This window comes from Copadichromis virginalis, linkage group LG15 (genome assembly GCF_057382275.1).
Source record: "Copadichromis virginalis isolate Kocher_CV1m ecotype Utaka linkage group LG15, C_Virginalis_male_GT1.1, whole genome shotgun sequence".
Lineage (NCBI taxonomy): Eukaryota > Metazoa > Chordata > Actinopteri > Cichliformes > Cichlidae > Copadichromis > Copadichromis virginalis.
Window position 1 is genome coordinate 1183337 of NC_140632.1, and position 18383 is coordinate 1201719.

General features: G+C 41.4%; 1 protein-coding gene across 4 annotated transcripts in view; it reads left to right on the top strand.

Moving 5' to 3' along the window:
• tdrd6a (tudor domain containing 6a) overlaps positions 1–18383 on the top strand; it is a 28852-nt gene that overhangs the window by 9957 nt on the left and 512 nt on the right. Inside the window, exons 2-15 of one of the 4 annotated variants that reach the window (XM_085431285.1) lie at positions 4489–10160; positions 10403–10482; positions 11307–11369; positions 11448–11502; positions 11935–12014; positions 12200–12254; positions 12972–13027; positions 13573–13636; positions 13756–13817; positions 14431–14485; positions 14569–14624; positions 14710–14773; positions 15256–15338; positions 16758–16812. In XM_085431285.1, coding sequence (XP_085287411.1) covers positions 4565–10160; positions 10403–10482; positions 11307–11369; positions 11448–11502; positions 11935–12014; positions 12200–12254; positions 12972–13027; positions 13573–13636; positions 13756–13817; positions 14431–14485; positions 14569–14624; positions 14710–14773; positions 15256–15338; positions 16758–16802 — 6414 coding nt within the window. In that variant the 5' untranslated portion in view covers positions 4489–4564 and the 3' untranslated portion in view covers positions 16803–16812. Of the gene's footprint in view, positions 1–4488; positions 10161–10402; positions 10483–11306; positions 11370–11447; positions 11503–11934; positions 12015–12199; positions 12255–12971; positions 13028–13572; positions 13637–13755; positions 13818–14430; positions 14486–14568; positions 14625–14709; positions 14774–15255; positions 15339–16757; positions 16813–18383 lie in introns of those variants that run through there. The other 3 variants (XM_085431286.1, XM_085431287.1, XM_085431288.1) reach the window with 3 other exon arrangements.

Genomic DNA, 18383 nt, shown 5'->3' on the forward strand with positions numbered 1-18383 from the left:
ACACCGTATTTAAGAGGGGCTATTTTGGAGTTGTGGGGGCCCATATTGACATAAAAAAAACCTTTCTGACAAATAGGAACGAAACCACTGTAGGGCAGATCCTTTTAGGCCAGCATGAAATTCTAGCCGTGATAACAGGATGTCACGGTCGACCGTGTCAAAAGCTGCTGACAAGTCCAACAATAAAAGGGCAGTAGGGCTGCCAGAGTCCAGAGTTAAAAGAATATCGTTAAAAATCCTTAAAAGTGCCGTCTCAGTGCTATGTAGTGATTTAAAACCAGATTGAAATTTTTCAGAGATCATATTAAAATCAAGGTGTGCCTGCAACTGTAGGTAGACCACTTTCTCCAAGACTTTAGATAGAAAAGGAAGCTTTGAGATAGGCCTGTAGTTGGACAGAACAGTTGGGTCCAGGTTTTGTTTTTTAAGAAGAGGCTGAACTACAGCTTGTTTAAACAACTTCAGACCTATCCACTGATATAAAGTTTTTCATAATTTTCTTAATATTTTTTATGTTTTTATAGCTTTATTGTCATAAAGACCCCTGTTTATTTTTTATTTTTATTTTTATTTTTTTGGGGGGGGGGACCCATAATATATATTATAAATATATTCTCAATCACATTCACACCACTCTCTTATATCAGCTCCACTACATCGAGACTATTTTATGGTGGTTAGCTGTTTTATTGTCATGTATTTTGCATAATAAGATAACCATGTCCTGCATTCAAAACCACTGAAAATGTCTATGGTGGTGCTGTACCTAATATTGTGCTCATTGGATCCAAAACATATTTTTCCTTTATTTTGAAGGCTGAGGCTTAGATCCATTAGATATTCACGAGAAAAAAATTATCACATGTCAGGATTACAGTATATCGAAAATATGTGATTATAATGGGAGTCAATGGGACCCAAAATGGTACGATAAACACAGGTGGTAACACTTATGTGAATCTCCTTTACTATACACAACACCATAGAGGGGATCATTGAATTTTAAAAATAATCCTAAAATGCACCTCCTGGCCAAGTTTCATGCAACTAGTCTTTAAAATGACTGATATATTGAGAATCAAAAATCCAAAGGGACCCAAAAGGGTCCCTTTTTTGACTTAAAGCCTCTGAGGGTTAAAGCATGATGGGACGTAGCCTGTAGCAAGGGACGTATTAATTAATCTCAGGATAAAAGGCCCAACAGTATTAAAAGTGCTTTTAAGCAAGCTCGGGGGGAGACAATTAGAGGGGCAGTGTGATGATCTTAGGTTACTAACTACCGCGGTCAAGTCCTTAAGGGAGACGGGATCAAACTGCTCTAAGACAGCTGAGCACACAGGAGAAGGACTCTGATCTGAGGCAGCAGACAACGAGACAAGGGCCCTAATCAATAGGATCTTGTCATTAAAAAATGCTTTAAAAAATCATCGCACATACTTGGTGAAGAAGTGACTCCAGAATTATCATATAAACTAACAAAGCCAAAAGTTTGCCTCTCTTTCGTCCACTTTTGTCTCTACGCAACGTTACTCGGCCTCGCCTCTCTCCTTCACTGAAGACAACTCCCCCTCCTCCCCCATCGCTTCACGTGCAGGCAGCGACAAGATGGACACGGCAAATCTCCGTTAACGAGTTACTGCGCATCGCCCCATGCGTGGGGCTGGACGGCGTCAACGTGTTAACGAGCTAACCATGCTAACGAGCTAACCATGCTAACGAGCTAACGAGCTAACCGCGCTAACCCTAAAATCCTTTCATTCTCTCAAAAGTTAATAGCGCGCCTTATGTATGAATTCTGGTTGTGCTTGATGGCCGCGAACCGATTTTATGTGGTACACGGCGCTCAGCAGTCTGTCAAAAATGTTTTAGTTCGACTTTGGTAAGTTACGGAGCTGCACTGCTTGATAGATTGTCGGCGCATTACGGCTACTGAGGAGCTTCGCGGAGTGATACGTACTGTGCTTCAACGTAATATTACCGTACTGTGTGTGTGTATAAGGACCATAAATAGCACCTGTAAGAGACGTGGTTATGAAGCGGATTTCAAACTCCAGGCTGTCAGTCATGCAGTAGAACTTGGGAACAGAGCAGCTGTGAAATCTGTCTGTCTTTGTTATTACGCTCAGCGTCTTTTAGTTTACATTTTGACTGCACAATTGTGAGCTCTTTGTTTAGCACAAAAACAACATTGTTTTCTTTTATTTATGGAGCATTATTATTTAATGAATGCTCATAATTTAATTTTGAGTAATTTTTCATGTACATCTGCGCTGTATGTCAATAAAAGTGCCTGTGTGACATCTGGGACACAGCTTTGACTAAGAACTCTCTTTTTGTTCTTACTTTATGGCTTAAAAAAAATATCGAGATATATATCTTATATCGCCATCCAGCTAAAAAATATCGAGTTATGAATTTTGGGTCATATCGCCCAGCCCTACGTGGGACCAGTAACCCACTGGATCAAGTTAAGAGTCAATAATATTTAAAAAGTCCTTGACCAAAAGTTTAGTCACAGCAGACATAGATGTTACAATCACCAAGGATTAAAAAACTGTCAAATTTAAGAACGATTCCAGCCATAAAACCTGAAAACTCTTTGATAAAATCCTTGTTAAACTTGGGAGGGCGATATATGAGGGCACACAGTAAAGGCGCAGCAGAATTCAGGTGTAACTCAAACAGCTGGAGTTCAAAACTAGAAAATGAGTCGTGCTGTAATGTTTGATGGCAATGAAATCGAGCGTTGAACACAGTGGCTAAGCCTCCCCCCCTACCAGAGGACCGAGGGAGGCTGAAGAATGAGAAATTAGGAGGGACCAGCCCCGAAAAAGCTACAGACTCAGAAAGTCCAACTGTTGTGACTTTAGGAAGTCATTTAATTCAAACGTCTTGTTTGCTAATGATCTTACATTTAGTAAAGCCATTTGGAGTGTGTAGATCCTAACATCAGATGTTCCAGCTCGGTTAAGTGTGCGAAGATTTCCGTGGTCCACGCCGCATCCACGGGTCCCAGGCCACTCAGGGAAATAAAAAGCTGAGAGCGGGGGATCAAGTGTCGTGGGAGCTCCAGGGACAACAGGCAGGATTCATCTAAAGACGCACTCTGCTGGTCCAGTAGTTCCACGAGAAGCACGGAGAAGAGCTCGGACTTTGATGAGTGTACCAGCCCGCTTTCCCCGTTTCCTCGGGCGCTTCTTCCAGGAAGTGGTGTATGTGTGTTGGCACAGATAAACCGGGATACAGGGCTCAAAAAGTGGTGGAGGAGGCCCATAATCATCTCCAATTTCGTTGTACTCTGTACAATGACAATAAAGGCTATTCTATTCTATCTCCTGTCTCAGTTTGCTTAAGAGCCAGGGTATACGATGCTTTGATTTCTAAGAGTAACTGGCGATTGTACACACGCAGAGCGAGGGCATTTTGGGATAAAATAGAGAAGGATAAGGCTAGCGAAAGCCAAAGCAAAGCTAGCAGAGTTGACGGACGTGTCGCCGTGCATACTGCTGGTGCCATCTAGATATAAGACATCTATCGTCCCGATAACGATATAAATCACAAAAATTTAACATTTTCTGTAAATTCTGTGAATCTCGGGGAGCTCGACTTGCGTGAAGTGTTTCCAGCTGGTCGTCATGTAGCTGGAGTAGAGTGTTTTAACCGATGTATGAAACTATACATTTTTAGACATAAGTTGTAACGGCCGCCGTTTTCTTGGTAAGTATTTATTTCACAGCGTGCTGCGGGGAAAAGCCTGTTCCAGGGCTCGCAAAATTTCAAAATCCCTGGTAGCCCTTCGGGCAGGGGCTCTTCAGTTTTTGGTAGCCCAAAATAAATTTAAGTAGCCCGAATAAAAAAGAGCAATTTTTTGATTGATGTTTTGTTTCTTGTTTTGTTTCCTTTGATTGAGGGAAAACCTATTAACCTATTACTATAGTGACCAGAGAGCATTAAGGGGCAGAGAGGAGGATGTTACTCCTAATGTTGTTGGCGCCTTTTAGGAGGACGCTGCTAATGAAATTACACAGTGAATTTGCGTTTATTATTATATTTACAAAATACCAGAGTTTTTGTCTTGGTTGTATAATTTTATTTTGTTTTATTTATCCGCCACACCTTAAAGGCCCTTCCGTGAAAATATTATCGGACATTAAACCGTTCATGGGGCAAAAAAGGTTGGGAACTGCTGCTCTACTACATAAATTAGGGGTAGGTGATATAACCACGCCGTGGACACAAGTTTGTGAATGCAGTAACTCAAGAATGGGGCTTCTGAATTCAGTTTCAGGATTCTGAAACTCATACCATGTATGTATCTGCTAAAAAATCTTGGAGAAGTTCAAATCTCAGTGGCAAATCTCAAGGTCAGAGGTCAAGTTTTCTAAGAATCTTGTGAATGTGATAACTCAAATGAGGCAACGTCAAATTTATACCACTGGTTGTTACATTTAGTGTGTGTGTGTGTGTGTGCGCTCTTGTGTTTTCCAGATAAGATCCAGATCCTCATGCAGCGGTGTTGAGAGGTGACAAATCATGGGTAGCTAGATTTGATAAAACTGCCAAAATGTCGTCAATCTTAGGACTCCCTACACGAGGATCAGATGTAACTGTTCTCATATCCAGGGTCCATGTGCATCCCTATTGTGTACTTGTGGAATTCTGGGGAAAATTTAGCCTGGAGAGGACTGCAGAGTATGAACGTCTAGCCAAAGACATCCAGTCCCCTGGGGACTCTTTGCAAGAACTGGAAGGAAAACCTGGTGACCAGTGCTTGGTTCAGATTGAGAGTATTTGGTATAGGGCTCGCATAGTCTCAAGTAATGGCTCGAAATACACAGTGTTCCTCATTGACAAAGGAACAACATGCCGTGCCAACACAAGTAGGCTTGCATGGAGTAAAAAGGAGCATTTCCAACTGCCTCCTGAAGTGGAGTTTTGTGTGCTAGCTAATGTGCTACCACTGTCACTTGAGAACAAATGGTCCCCAATGGCGCTTGAATTTCTGAAATCTCTAACTGGGAAGTGTGTTTCAGCACATGTGCAGCAAGTACTAGACCTGAACAGAACATTCCTCCTACACATACCTTGCATATCCAAACAAATGTATGAGATGGGATTTGCTAAGAAACTATCCCCAAACATCTTCCAGGACTTTGTCCTGAAGTCAGTGCAGCCCCATAGTGGAGCTGAGGTTTTTCCAGAGATCAAACGGCTGTCCGTGGGACCTGTTGAACAACTGCGCAAGCAAGAGGTGTTCATGTACCCAGAGCTACAGGGAGGAACTGTAGAGACAGTCGTTGTAACAGAAGTGACAAACCCACAGAGGATTTTTTGCCAGTTAAAGGTCTTCTCTCAAGAACTGAAGAAACTGTCAGATCAGCTTACACAGAGCTGCGAAGGGAGAATGCCCAATTGCATTATAGGCCCAGATATGATTGGGTCTCCATGTTCTGCAAGAGGAAGTGATGGCAAATGGTACCGCTCTATTCTACAGCAGGTATTTCCAACCAGTAACATGGTGGAAGTATTGAATGTTGACAGTGGAACCAAAGAGTTTGTTAAAGTGGAGAATGTAAGGTCACTGGCTGCAGAGTTCTTTAGGATGCCAGTTGTCACCTACATCTGCTCTCTCCATGGAGTTATTGACAAAGGGGTAGGATGGACAACCACCCAAATTGACTACCTCAAGTCTCTCCTGCTGTACAAGACGATGATTGCCAAATTTGAGTACCAAAGCATCTCAGAGGGTGTTCACTATGTCACTCTTTATGGAGATGACAATACAAACATGAACATCTTGTTTGGTTCCAAAGAGGGCTGTTTGCTGGACTGTGAAAAAACACTGGAAGATTATGCTATTCGCAACACAGCACACAGGCAACCGCATCCAGCCCAGCAAGAAAGAACGATGCTAACTCCTGGAGAAGTTGTGGAAGAAAAAGAAGGGAAAGCAGTTGCAGAGAGGGTGCCTGCTGAAGTTCTCCTGCTAAACTCCTCACATGTGGCAGTTGTTCAGCATGTAACAAACCCATCAGAGTTTTACATCCAAACGCAAAACTATACAAAGCAGTTGAATGAATTAATGGATACTATCTACCATCTCTACAAAGATTCTCTGAATAAAGGATCTGTTAGAATTCCAACTGTTGGACTCTACTGTGCAGTCAAAGCAGCAGATGGTGATTTCTACAGAGCAACTGTGACTGAAGTTGGTGAGACACAGGTCGAGGTATTCTTTGTTGATTATGGAAATACAGAAGTGGTCAATAGGAGAAACCTCAGGATACTTCCTGCTGAGTTCAAAAAGCTGCCACGATTGGCACTAAAATGTACTCTGGCTGGTGTCAGACCTAAAGATGGGAGATGGAGTCAGAGTGCCTCTGCCTTTTTCAGAAAAGCAGTAACTGATAAAGAACTAAAAGTACATGTACTGGCCAAATATGATAGTGGCTATGTTGTCCATCTGACAGATCCCAAAGCAGAGGGAGAACAACAAGTCAGTACACTGTTGTGTAGTTCTGGTCTTGCTGAAAAGGCTGACAAACCAGGGCAGTGCAAAGACACAATGCATCCTGCTATTACGCCTCCCACACAATATCCAGTTGCCAGCCCACTATGTGGGAATAAGAACACTGGATTGGCTCTCCAAGTCCAAAACATATTTGGCCTTAGCCAGAAAAAAGGAAGAATGGCTACCTTTAAGGAACACATGTTTCCTATCGGAAGTGTCCTTGATGTCAATGTGTCCTTCATTGAGAGCCCAAGCGACTTTTGGTGCCAGCTAGTTTATAATGCAGGACTCTTGAAATTGCTCATGGATGACATACAGGCACACTATGCAGGCAGTGAGTTTCAGCCAAATGTTGAAACGGCTTGTGTTGCTCGTCACCCTGGTAACGGATTGTGGTACAGGGCCCTTGCGATTCATAAACATGAAACTGCTCATGTGGATGTGTTGTTTGTTGACTATGGCCAGACAGAGACAGTCTCCTTCCAAGACCTGAGGAGAATCAGCCCAGAATTTCTTACTCTGCATGGTCAGGCTTTTCGATGCAGTTTGTGGAATCCCAATGACCCTACATCTGCTGTAACTGAGTGGAGCGAAGAGGCAGTAGAAAGGTTTAAAAACTTTGTGGACTCGGCTGCTTCCAACTTTGTGATTCTGAAATGCACCATATATGCTGTCATGTGCAGTGAGCAGAAGATTGTTTTCAACATTGTGGATCTAGAAACTCCATTTGAGAGTATTTGCACTAGTATGGTAAATGTCATGAAAGGTACACCTCCCAAAAAAGCTATGGGACCATCTTTTCATCTGGATACATACTACTACTCAACACACAGTGTCAAAACTGGGATGGAGGAAGAGGTCACAGTGACATGTGTGAACAATGTCAATCAGTTCTACTGCCAGCTTGAAAAGAATGCTGATGTGATTAATGACCTCAAGATGAAAGTGAGCAGTTTTTGTCGTCAGCTTGAGAATGTGACGCTTCCAGCAGTCTTTGGAACTCTGTGCTTTGCAAGGTATACTGATGGGCAGTGGTACAGAGGGCAGATCAAGGCCACAAAGCCAGCACTCCTGGTTCACTTTGTGGATTACGGGGACACTATTGAAGTAGATAAATCTGACTTGCTCCCAGTTCCCAGAGAGGCAAACGACATCATGTCTGTACCTGTGCAAGCAGTGGTGTGTGGTCTTTCTGATGTCCCTGCGAATGTTTCCAGTGAGGTGAACAGCTGGTTTGAGACAACTGCAACAGAATGCAAATTCCGAGCGCTAGTAGTGGCCAGAGAACCTGATGGGAAAGTGCTAGTTGAGCTCTATCTTGGAAACACTCAGATCAATTCAAAGCTCAAGAAAAAGTTTCAGATTGAGATGCACACAGAAAGCCAGGTTGTTTGCCATGGTCGGAGAGCTTTTGAGGCTTCACCGAGTTATTTGCAAAAGACGACAAAACGGACCACAAAAATGGAAGATGACACACAATTCCTGAAGAAAAACAGTTTCTCTGCTTCAAAACCTCCTTTTACTTTAAGGGATGACAGGAAATCTAATGAAATGAAACTTTGGAACAAAACAAAGTCAGTTCATGAAAATGGTCAAAGGATCAAGAGTCCACAACTAGAGTTGTACACACCTCCACAGCAAAGGCAGTCATCTACTGGTGGCAATGTCAGATCTTCAGATCTTCCAACAGATACCAAGAAACTCAAGTCAACAGTAAATGGCACAGAATCCCAAAAGGAAAGTAATGCTGAAAAGCTTCCTAAACTTTCAGACTTGCCCTCAAATTCTGTCACACCTGGTATGGTAGCAGATGTCTACATGTCACATTGCAACAGCCCATTAAGTTTCTATGTGCACTGTGTAAGGGATGAGGATCATATATTTTCCCTGGTAGAAAAGCTCAATGACCCCAATTCAACTCCAGAAACCAACAGGCTCAAAGAATTGCTACCAGGTGACCTTGTTCAAGCACAGTTCGCAGATGATTCCTCATGGTACCGAGCAGTTGTAAGAGAACTCCATGGTGATGCAATGGCTCTCATTGAGTTTGTTGATTTTGGCAATACAGTCATGACTCCACTTTCCAAGATGGGCAGACTCCACGAGAAATTCTTGCAGCTGCCAATGTACAGCACACACTGTATGCTGAGTGATGCTGCTGGTCTTGGGGAAGAGGTTGTAGTTGATCCAGATGTGGTGTCTGCTTTCAAAGAAAAGATTTCTAGCAGTGGAGAAAAAGTGTTCAAGTGCCAGTTTGTCAGGAAAATTGGGTCTGTGTGGGAAGTTAACCTTGAAGACAATGGTGTGAAGGTTACGTATAAAGTGCCTACTGTAGATCCTGAAATCACTTCAGAGAAACTTGAGCAAGTAAAGGAAAGGAAGGAGCCATCCCAGGTATTTGATATCAGAGAAGTGCCAGAGAGATCAGTGCTGAGCCACTGCTCCCCACATAACTTTCTGGAAGACCTTTTTGAGGGGCAGAAATTGGAAGCCTATGTCACAGTCATAAATGATGATCAGACTTTCTGGTGTCAGTCTGCTAGTTCAGAAGAACATGATGAGATCTTATTAGGTCTCTCAGAAGTTGAGAATTCAGCAGGTCAGAACCATATTGATCCAGATGCTCTTGTTCCTGGAAGTCTATGTATTGCTCGCTTTTTAGACGATGAGTTTTGGTATCGTGCAGAGGTCATTGACAAAAATGAGGGTGAGCTCTCTGTTTTCTTTTTGGACTATGGAAACAAGACTAGAGTCAGCATAACAGATGTGAGAGAAATGCCACCTTGCTTGTTGAAGATTCCACCACAGGCATTTTTGTGCGAGCTTGAAGGCTTTGATGTTTTGTGTGGATATTGGGAAAGTGTAGCAAAGGTTGAATTGTCTGCACTCATAGATGTTAAACTGTTGCAGTTGACTGTCACAAAACTAGCAAGAGCTACAGGAACAATCTTTGTACAGGTGGAATGCGAAGGTCAGGTGATAAACGAGTTGATGAAAACCTGGTGGAAGAGCTTCATAACCGAAAATAAAGCCAAAGCAGATGAACTGCCTGATTCAGATGAAGCTTCAGTGCAGACTGACTCATCTGTAAATGAGTCTGTGGTACCTGACGATCAAGTAGAGAATCCCAAAACCCAAGAAGCAGACAAATCTCATATCCACTTTGAGAAAGACAACAGTGACGAGCTCAGCACTGATCAGTTTGAGCCTTGCACAGAAGATGAGGTACAAAAATTAAGTACTCCAAAGTCCTCTAAAGATTCAGTTCATCTTGAGTTTTTTGGGATCCAAGAAGAAAGTGTTTCCACAGAGAAGATCGAAGTCCAAGCCTCTGCAATATTGATCAAGGACAGATTTCCTGGTGATAGTGGTATAGATGAAAGTATATTGTCGCCACTTGATAACCAAGATGACAAAGACCAAAATGTTTTGACTATGAACTTTAACATGGAGGACACTAACAAAGAACCTGAAGAGGAGCAAGCCTTGGTAATGGACGCTTTTGGGCCCAACGTCTCAAGTTCTCCAGTGGATGAGAACCTTTTAGAGACAACAGATGACCTAGAGGGAACTGCAAGAACTGACAAGGTATCTCTACTTGAAGAGATGAACGCAGTTTCCTACAGCTTTGACATCATGAATGTTTCTGGTAAGAAAGAGCTTAATTTCTCTTTTTAAAAATGTTTTTCTCCTTGTTAGCACACAATATGGTTGAGTTCAAATCTGCTCAAATCATAATGAATGCCATGTCATTCTGGAAAAATACCTGTGTAATAATATTACATTTGCTTGCTGGAGTCTGATGGACTCAGAGTTGAGTCTCACATGTTGTCAGTTATTATGCAAGTTAATGATTTCATATGTGTTGCATTTTCCTTTTTCTATTTCCAGATCTAGCCCAAAACCAAGATGGAATAACAGCTTCTGTAGGAAGTGGTACTTCCCTGAACCGTAGGACAACTGTGAAATTGGTAGATTTAAACTTCATTATGTCGAAATAAACTGATGATCTTTTTAAAAGCCTTAAAAGTAGGACTGTGCGATATGATGAAATATATCGGATGATAAAATTAAAACATCTATAATTTCATATTATACACTATCATTTGTTTCATGGTGTCGCAAAATAAACCGTTTACGGCAATATTTTTTCATCGTTTGGATGGCCACCATGCAGGCACAGAGAATACCAGCATGGCCGTTGATGAGGCAGAACCAGTTAGCTCCAAACAGAAGGACCAGTCAAAACAAATCGAGGACCTTATTTCTAAACGAGGGGCATAGACATGGTTTGGTTAGGAAAAGTCTGACGCGGACCAGAAAACTGTACGATGCAAATTATGCTGCAAACTGGTCCCCAGTTCAGACTCAAACACGACAAACCTCTTCTACCACCTACGCACGAATCACGTGAAAGAGTACGGTGAGAGTTTATGGACGAGAACCAAAAAGAACCGCCAGATGCTCAAAATACACCTCAAACGTTAGAACAGGCTTTTCCCCGCACTACGCCATGTAATAAATACTCACAAAGAAAATGGCGTCCGTTACAACTTGTAACTAAAAAATATATATTTTCATGCATGAAAACACTTCACACAAGTCGAGTTGCCCAAGATTCACGGAATTTACAGAAAATGCACTATATTGTGATATAGATCATTATCGGGATGAGAAATGTCATATCAGGATATGAGATTTTAGTCATATCGCACAGCCCTACTTTAAAGCGTCATTCTGTAATTTAAAATTGTTGATCACATACGTACATATTGGTATCTTCCATTTTCTCAAGGTTCCGCGGAACGCTGTTAGTCTCATGGAAAGTACTGATCTAGGAACTGAAGTCTCAAAACGGGTACAAGAAATTTGATTGGATTCAACTATTAGAACATTGACAAGGACATCATTTTGTTTACTTTGTTCTTTTCTTCAGATTCCGACTGAATTAGTGCTGCCCTCCCTTGTGCCTCCTGAGGAGCAGTTGTGCAGTGAGTGCTTCTTATTTTGTCATCCAACTCTTGATACGGTGATTTTTCATTTTGAAAGGCTTAAAGTGAAAGGGAATGAAAAAACAACAGGGTTACTTTCTGTAGTTTGGCCAGCTGACGGCCACAGTTACAGCGTTGATTTAGTTTAAGTCATAGTCTTTTGAAACATTAAGTTTTAGACATAATTTAAGGATCTAAATGCTTTTAGTTTTAGTCTAGTTTTAGTTGACTACATTTCATAAGACTATAGAAGACTAAATCTGAAATTGATTCAGTTTAGTATAAGGTGTGAAAGTTTGTCATGGTTTTTACTGATGAGAGAAAACACAACTGATGATGTTTCAAAAGAACACAAGTACTCACAAGTACTCGTATTGAGAAATGTCTCAGGCTGATGATATGGGGTATAAATGGGTGCAATTGTCCACAAAGGTGCTCCCAAAGAACCGGAAAGTGAGGCCGGAGATGGGATGAGTCAGCAAGAGGTTCCATGTGCTACCACACAAGCTGAGGTATGCTGGGGACGAGGATATACCGTAATATTGGTATAGATGTTAAGCAGTTCTGCTTTTGTCATGATTAGTAAATATCAGATTGATTATTTACTGTTGTGACTAAGGGTAAAATGCTCTTACTACACTGATATAGTCCCACCTGGAACTCTCAGGTGAGTAAAGATTAATCTGCTCTATTTCAGAGTGACTCTGTGAGCGATGAGGAGTCCTTGGTTCATCTCAACATTCCAAATTCAGGTTTGATAAGATTTTGCCAGGTTTGATATTTACATGTTAAGTTCAAATGCAAGGCTGCAAGCATGAACCTCGCATGAAAATAACAGTACACCATATTGCCAAAAGTATTCACTCACCCATCCAAATCGGTGAATTTCAGTGTTCCAATCACTTCCATGGTCACATGCAAATAGAATTAAGTATCTAGGCTGGCAGACTGCTACTGCAAATATTTGTAAAGGAATGGGTCGCTCTCAGGAGCTCAGTGAATTCCAGTGTGTTACTGTGTTAGCATGCCACCTGTGGAACAAGTTCAGTTGTGAAATGTCCTCGCTACTAAGTATTAATACGAAGTAGTGATTGGAAATGACAGCAGCTCAGCTTGCAGCTCAGTGGAAGGTCATGTAAAATCGCATAGCAGGGCCAGCAGATGCTGAGGTGCAGAGGTCCTTGGATGCAGTGGTGTAAAGCATGCTGCCACTAGACTCTAGACCTTGTGGTGGAAGAGATGGAAGAGCTGTTTTAGCTGCAAGCAAAGGGTAGCCGGACATTATATTAAATCCTTTGGATTAAGATTGGAATGCAACTTAAGTTCATATGTTGGTGAAGGCAGATGAGTGAATACTTTTTGGCAATATAGTATAGATATGCCAATGATGTGGTTATTTTTTTTAAGCAAGTAAGCTATCATTCCCCATTTAAAACTCTTTCCGGCTTGTCTGTGTTTGGATCTCGCAGACGCTGACGAAGCTGCCAGTGAGCCCCTCACGTACACGGTGTCCTCGCTGGAGAAGGTAACTAGATAGTGGAGTGTGTCTGTATGTGCGCTGTCTTCTGACTGCCAATAACTGCCTTTTAAGTGGTGATGCATTGTCCCACCAGGGACATGTAACTGCTCATGTATTTAAAAAAATAAATAAAAAATGATATTGTGGTGACAGTGCGCAGAACACATTGACCAACAAGGCTAAAAACCAAACAAAATCTGCAATCAGTTCATGGGATGCATGGCTTGGGATATATTGCTCAGTAAATATTGTGTGATGTCCTCAGATCGGCTTTTTAAAATGTATTTATTTTTTTGCCGTGTGCAGTTCTTATATTGATTGTGTAGTCTCTAATTTGAAGTGTAAAACATAATTTCAACATTGTTCTGAATTTCTATTTTAAAAATATGTTAAAGCACAGATTTTGATTTGGGATTTGCTACGGAAAACAAGCAGAGGTTACAAAATATACTCGCATGCAGAAATGGATTTGAAGCTACAGAATTGTAAAATTAGACTACAAATACTTTAATCACCAAGATTTATTTTTGTTATTTATTTATTTTTTTTAGGGTGATGAGATTGAAGAAGTGACCTGTTGTGCTGAAGAGGCTTGCGTAACAGATGTCTGCACAGGTATCAGACTTCAGATCAGGGAGTGTACAGTTCACTGCTTCTGAGTAATATTCAGTTTCTCTGTGAAGTCCTCTTTTTAGATATGCATGCAGTTTTGTTTTTTTTTGTTTTTACTGCAGAGCAAAAAAAGCCGAGTGGTGATGGTGAAGACTGTTTGAGCTGTGTGACAGCAGAGGAAACGGTAATTTGTTTGTTGATTTTTCAGAGTAACTAAACAATGTCTTGCAGCTGTATAGCTCATACGTGATCAGGCTTTTCACAGGTAAATTTATCTGACACATACTGACCCTGTAGAACACTTTATTTCTCTTGTCTCTCTATTTCCTGACAGTAAAGTAGTACAACTTCTTCAGCTGGAGACCCCTTAATGAGATTATCCTGGTGAACAAAGAGCAGAACTATCACAATTTGCATAAATTTAGTTGCACACACATCAAAATCGTAGACCAGTTTAGTAGAGGCAATATAAATGAAAATAAAACAGAAACCAATACAATTTTAAACTTTGGTGTCAATTAAAAAAAAAAAAAAGAAAAACAGTAAAAGTGCTTGTCTGCTATCAGGAAGCAACTGGATCCAGATCATTTAAAATTGCCCTAAATTCATTAAATAAGACCAGGCCCTTAAGGCTTAACGACTTGCACATATAAAATGTACTTGGCCAGGAAACTTCTTATCACTTGAAACGAAACTAAAAGAATCAGTGAAAATGTAGCAGATGTTAATCTGAACACGAGCTGCTTATGTTTGTTGGAGCGGGCTTTAAAGTGATGAGTGTGATCTTTTTGTTTCAGAACGACTCGATAACCGAAGATGAGACGTCGTGTCTTCGTGAGGATACACTTTCTGGTGTGTCATCTTGGCTTTTTAAATATCAGATCTGATTACATAACACGCATAGGGCTACATTTCCTGTATATTTTCTGTTGCAGCTTTACAATCTGATGCTGAGCCACAGACCTCCACAGCTATTAAATCTCCAGATTTGGTAATGCATATTTTTCCAATTTGAGGTTTAAATGTAACATTGTATCTCTGCAGAGACTATACACACTGTTTGTATCCCTGTGCAGAATAGCCTTGTTGAAGAGGTGACCTGTCTTGTTGGAGAGATCTGTTTGACAGACGTCTGTAGAGGTACTGTTTAAATTAAAGAGCTCATTTACAGCTTTGTATTTTAATTCTGGGCTACTACAGTAGCTTGGTGTGATTCACAGTTCAGCTAAAGGTTGTGTAACCTGCACTGAGCCAAGCCACTGTAGCTACTACAGCTGCTCATTTCAAACAGGTTTCATCAGCAGGTGGGTGGACCCTCTGTACCCACAGCAAGGGCTGTGTGTCTGAGGTGACCACAGCATGGATGCCCCCTCTCAATAACATTGTATGGAGCCAAGAAGAGAAAGTACAGTCTGACACAGAGCATTGAGAGGAGTCTGAAGCTTTAGCTGTACATACACTGACCTTATTCATTTAAACTAGGACCATGCTTGTTGTAAGCCTTCATTTGCAGTGTGTATGCATTTTTGTCATTTAGAAATGAAAAGCATTTTTATTTCACAAACATAAATGTGCATCAAGAAACACGTTTCATTATATACTCATGTATTCTTGTTTTTCAGATCTAAAAGAGGAAGCTGAAATGTTGACGGAGGAGTGTGAGCTGCAGGAGCGTCCACCTTCCCAACAAAATGAGGTAAGAAAGGTAAAAATGAATGAATTCAGTTTAAAGTCTAAATCTAAATATGGAGACTTGATATTTTATGTTTTAGGACTGTCCCTAAAAGACATCTGTCATAAATATCACATGGTTGATGATTCACTGACCTTAGGCTATGCGGGGCGATCGTGGCTCAAGAGTTGGGAGTTCGCCTTGTAATCGGAAGGTTGCTGGTTCGAGCCCCAGCTCAGACAGTCCCGGTCGTTGTGTCCTTGGGCAAGACACTTCACCCATTGCCTGCTGGTGGTGGTCAGAGGGCCCGGTGGCGCCAGTGTCGGGCAGCCTCGCCTCTGTCAGTGCGCCCCAGGGTGGCTGTGGCTACAATGTAGCTGCCATCACCAGTGTGTGAATGTGTGTGTATAGTGTAAAGCGCTTTGGGGTCCTTAGGGACTAGTAAATCTATACAAATACAGGCCATTTACCATTTTTAGGCTATGAATGTTCCTGGAAAGTTGTTTTTTTGGTTTGGGTTTTTTTTTTTAAGTTTATGATGCTTTTAACATAGCAGTGTAATATCTTAAACACAATGTATTTTTTGGCACTGAAAAGTACTAATATGGCCAGCTAACAGGGGGAGCAACAGTCAAGCATCTAACTTGTCGTGTATTTCTACACTCCTGCAGTCATGTGGAAGAGTTTTCACAGGACTACACATTTCTAAGAACACTATTACTGCTTCCTTATTAATTAAGTAGCAGCCAGGTGCTAATGTGCAAATGCATTTCATTAACTCATTCACTGCCATTGACGTCTATAGCCGTCAATTGCAGTGAATGAATCAATGGGTTTAACTCATTCACTGCCAATGGCTGGCAGTGAATGAGTTAACTGATTATCTTCAGGTGTGAGCACCTCTGTAAAAGCAGGAGTTTTGGCACTTCTCTGTATATAAAAATATTCTAAAGCCAAATGTGAGGCCGTCTGTCCACCAGCTGAAGCTTGGTTTAATTAGATCATGCAACAGAACAATGATCCCTACGCACAGCAGCAGATCTGCAAAAGAAATAGAACAGCCAGAGTCCAGACTCAGCCCAGTTACAATGCTGTGCTGAGAGAAAAACCTCAGTGAACTGAAGCAAAGACGAGTGGATCCTTCTCCGATACTGAGACTGACACTCATACAGAAAATTATTTGCTGCTCATGATAACTGTTGTTCTACAAGATGTCCAATCATGAGGTGTGCTTCATTTTTCTGCACGAGTGCTGTGAATGTTTTGTTTTTTTTTCCACATGACTGCAAGTGCTTACATTTTCTGTTGGGTATTTAACAGTATGTTCAGTGCACACTGCTTATGCACGTGCTCTTCATTGTACCACCGACGTATCTAGAAGGCACTCACGTTAGCCTAAAAAATACCAAACACACATTACTGTTTTTTCATTCAACCTTTTAACATTTCCAGAGTTTTGATGACAGTGTGCTGACAGATGAACTGCCTTCTCCTTAGGACAGTTTTGGTAAGTTTTGTTCTCCAGAATAATCCGGTCATTCATACAATGTTACCATTGGAGTAGGAAGTAGTAATAGAAATGAAGAGCCTGCCATTGGGTGCTTCTTATTCTGCAAACATGTCTAATCACTTTCTTGTGCCTCAACTTCTTTGATGCTCATATTAAAATATAATAAATAACCACGAGTGTGGAGCTGAGTGATGTTTCAGAAAGCAGGTGTAACAAACTCTGAGTCTAACTGAACTCTGATGGTGCAGTCAACTCAGTGCAGCTCGATACCAGAATTTCCAACAGACAAAAAACCAGGAGAGCTAAAATATCAATATATGATCAATGAATAGAAAAGAGGTTTTATTCAGCCTCGTCAGTCAACTTTTACACTTGGCTTTTGTGTGTGTTGGTAGATGAGGTGTTCAGCAGTAACCCGATGGGAGTGTACATGACAGCAAGCTTATGTGGCCCAAACTGGAGGGTGTTTTTCTTTTCCTTTAAAGAATGATTGTTCTGTGATATCAGACATTAATCTCAGTGATCTGCAGCGGCAAAGTTGTTGAGATTCAAACTTTCAAATAAGGCAGCATTAAAACTGCAGAACTCAGCCAGAGCAGCTTGTTGAAGCAGTGGTCAGCAGCAGTTACTTGAAGCAATCATTTTGTCTGTGACACACTGTGGCAGAAATGTTGGATCAGTCTTCTTCACAACAAAGCTTCAGTTCATTGAGGTTTGCAGCTGTGTTGAGGTCTGGCCATTGCAACACTGATTCTTTTCTTTTTCTGCCGTTCTGTTGGAGGTTTGCTGCTGTGCTTGAATTCTAGTCGAGCTTAAGTTTGGTTGACTCAGTGAGTACAAAGTGTGCAAGTCACGTGGCTGCAAAACAAATCTGTCCTCAGCCTTCCACCTCTGTGACAGTTTGTACGGGGTGTTTGTGATGTAACAGCCCAAAGTCAGATGTAACTTTGCAAACCTAAGTTGTGCTGCCAGAGGCTTTCCCCCGGCAGCCGTTCCAAGTAATTCCTACTTATTCAGTGTTTCTGTAGTTTTACTGTCATGAACTCCAACTGAGGCTGAGATGTAGCTCAAACCTTTGCTCTTATAGACATGTGACAGTGGATTTAGGGTTTCTCAGGTTTGTAAGAGTCCTGTGACGACTTTGTTTTTCACACAGCTGTAGATTCTAGATTTTGTTTCTGTGATAGTGGGTCTGCAGTGTTGAGTGATTGCTCTCAGTCCCTGAGCCATGTTAAAAGAAACCTTGAGTCTTTCAAAAGATATCAAATTTTTATCAACTGTATGAATGAAGAATTAAAACTGTCAGCTGCTTCAGGCACAGAAACTCGGGGCGTGTTGAAGAAAACCTGTCACGGTACAGGTTAGCATCACGCGCTGCTGCTCTTGTAACTGACTCGGAGCTGAAGTTGGCGTTCTGTCAGAGCTTCTTCATCTCAGAGTTTCCACTAAACCTGCTTTCTGGAACATGGGCAGATACAGATACCTGTCTGTTTGTTCTGAATGAGTTATGATGTTGATGTATGACGTTACCATTGAAAGTAGGAGGAGACAAAAAGCCGTTTTTGCTG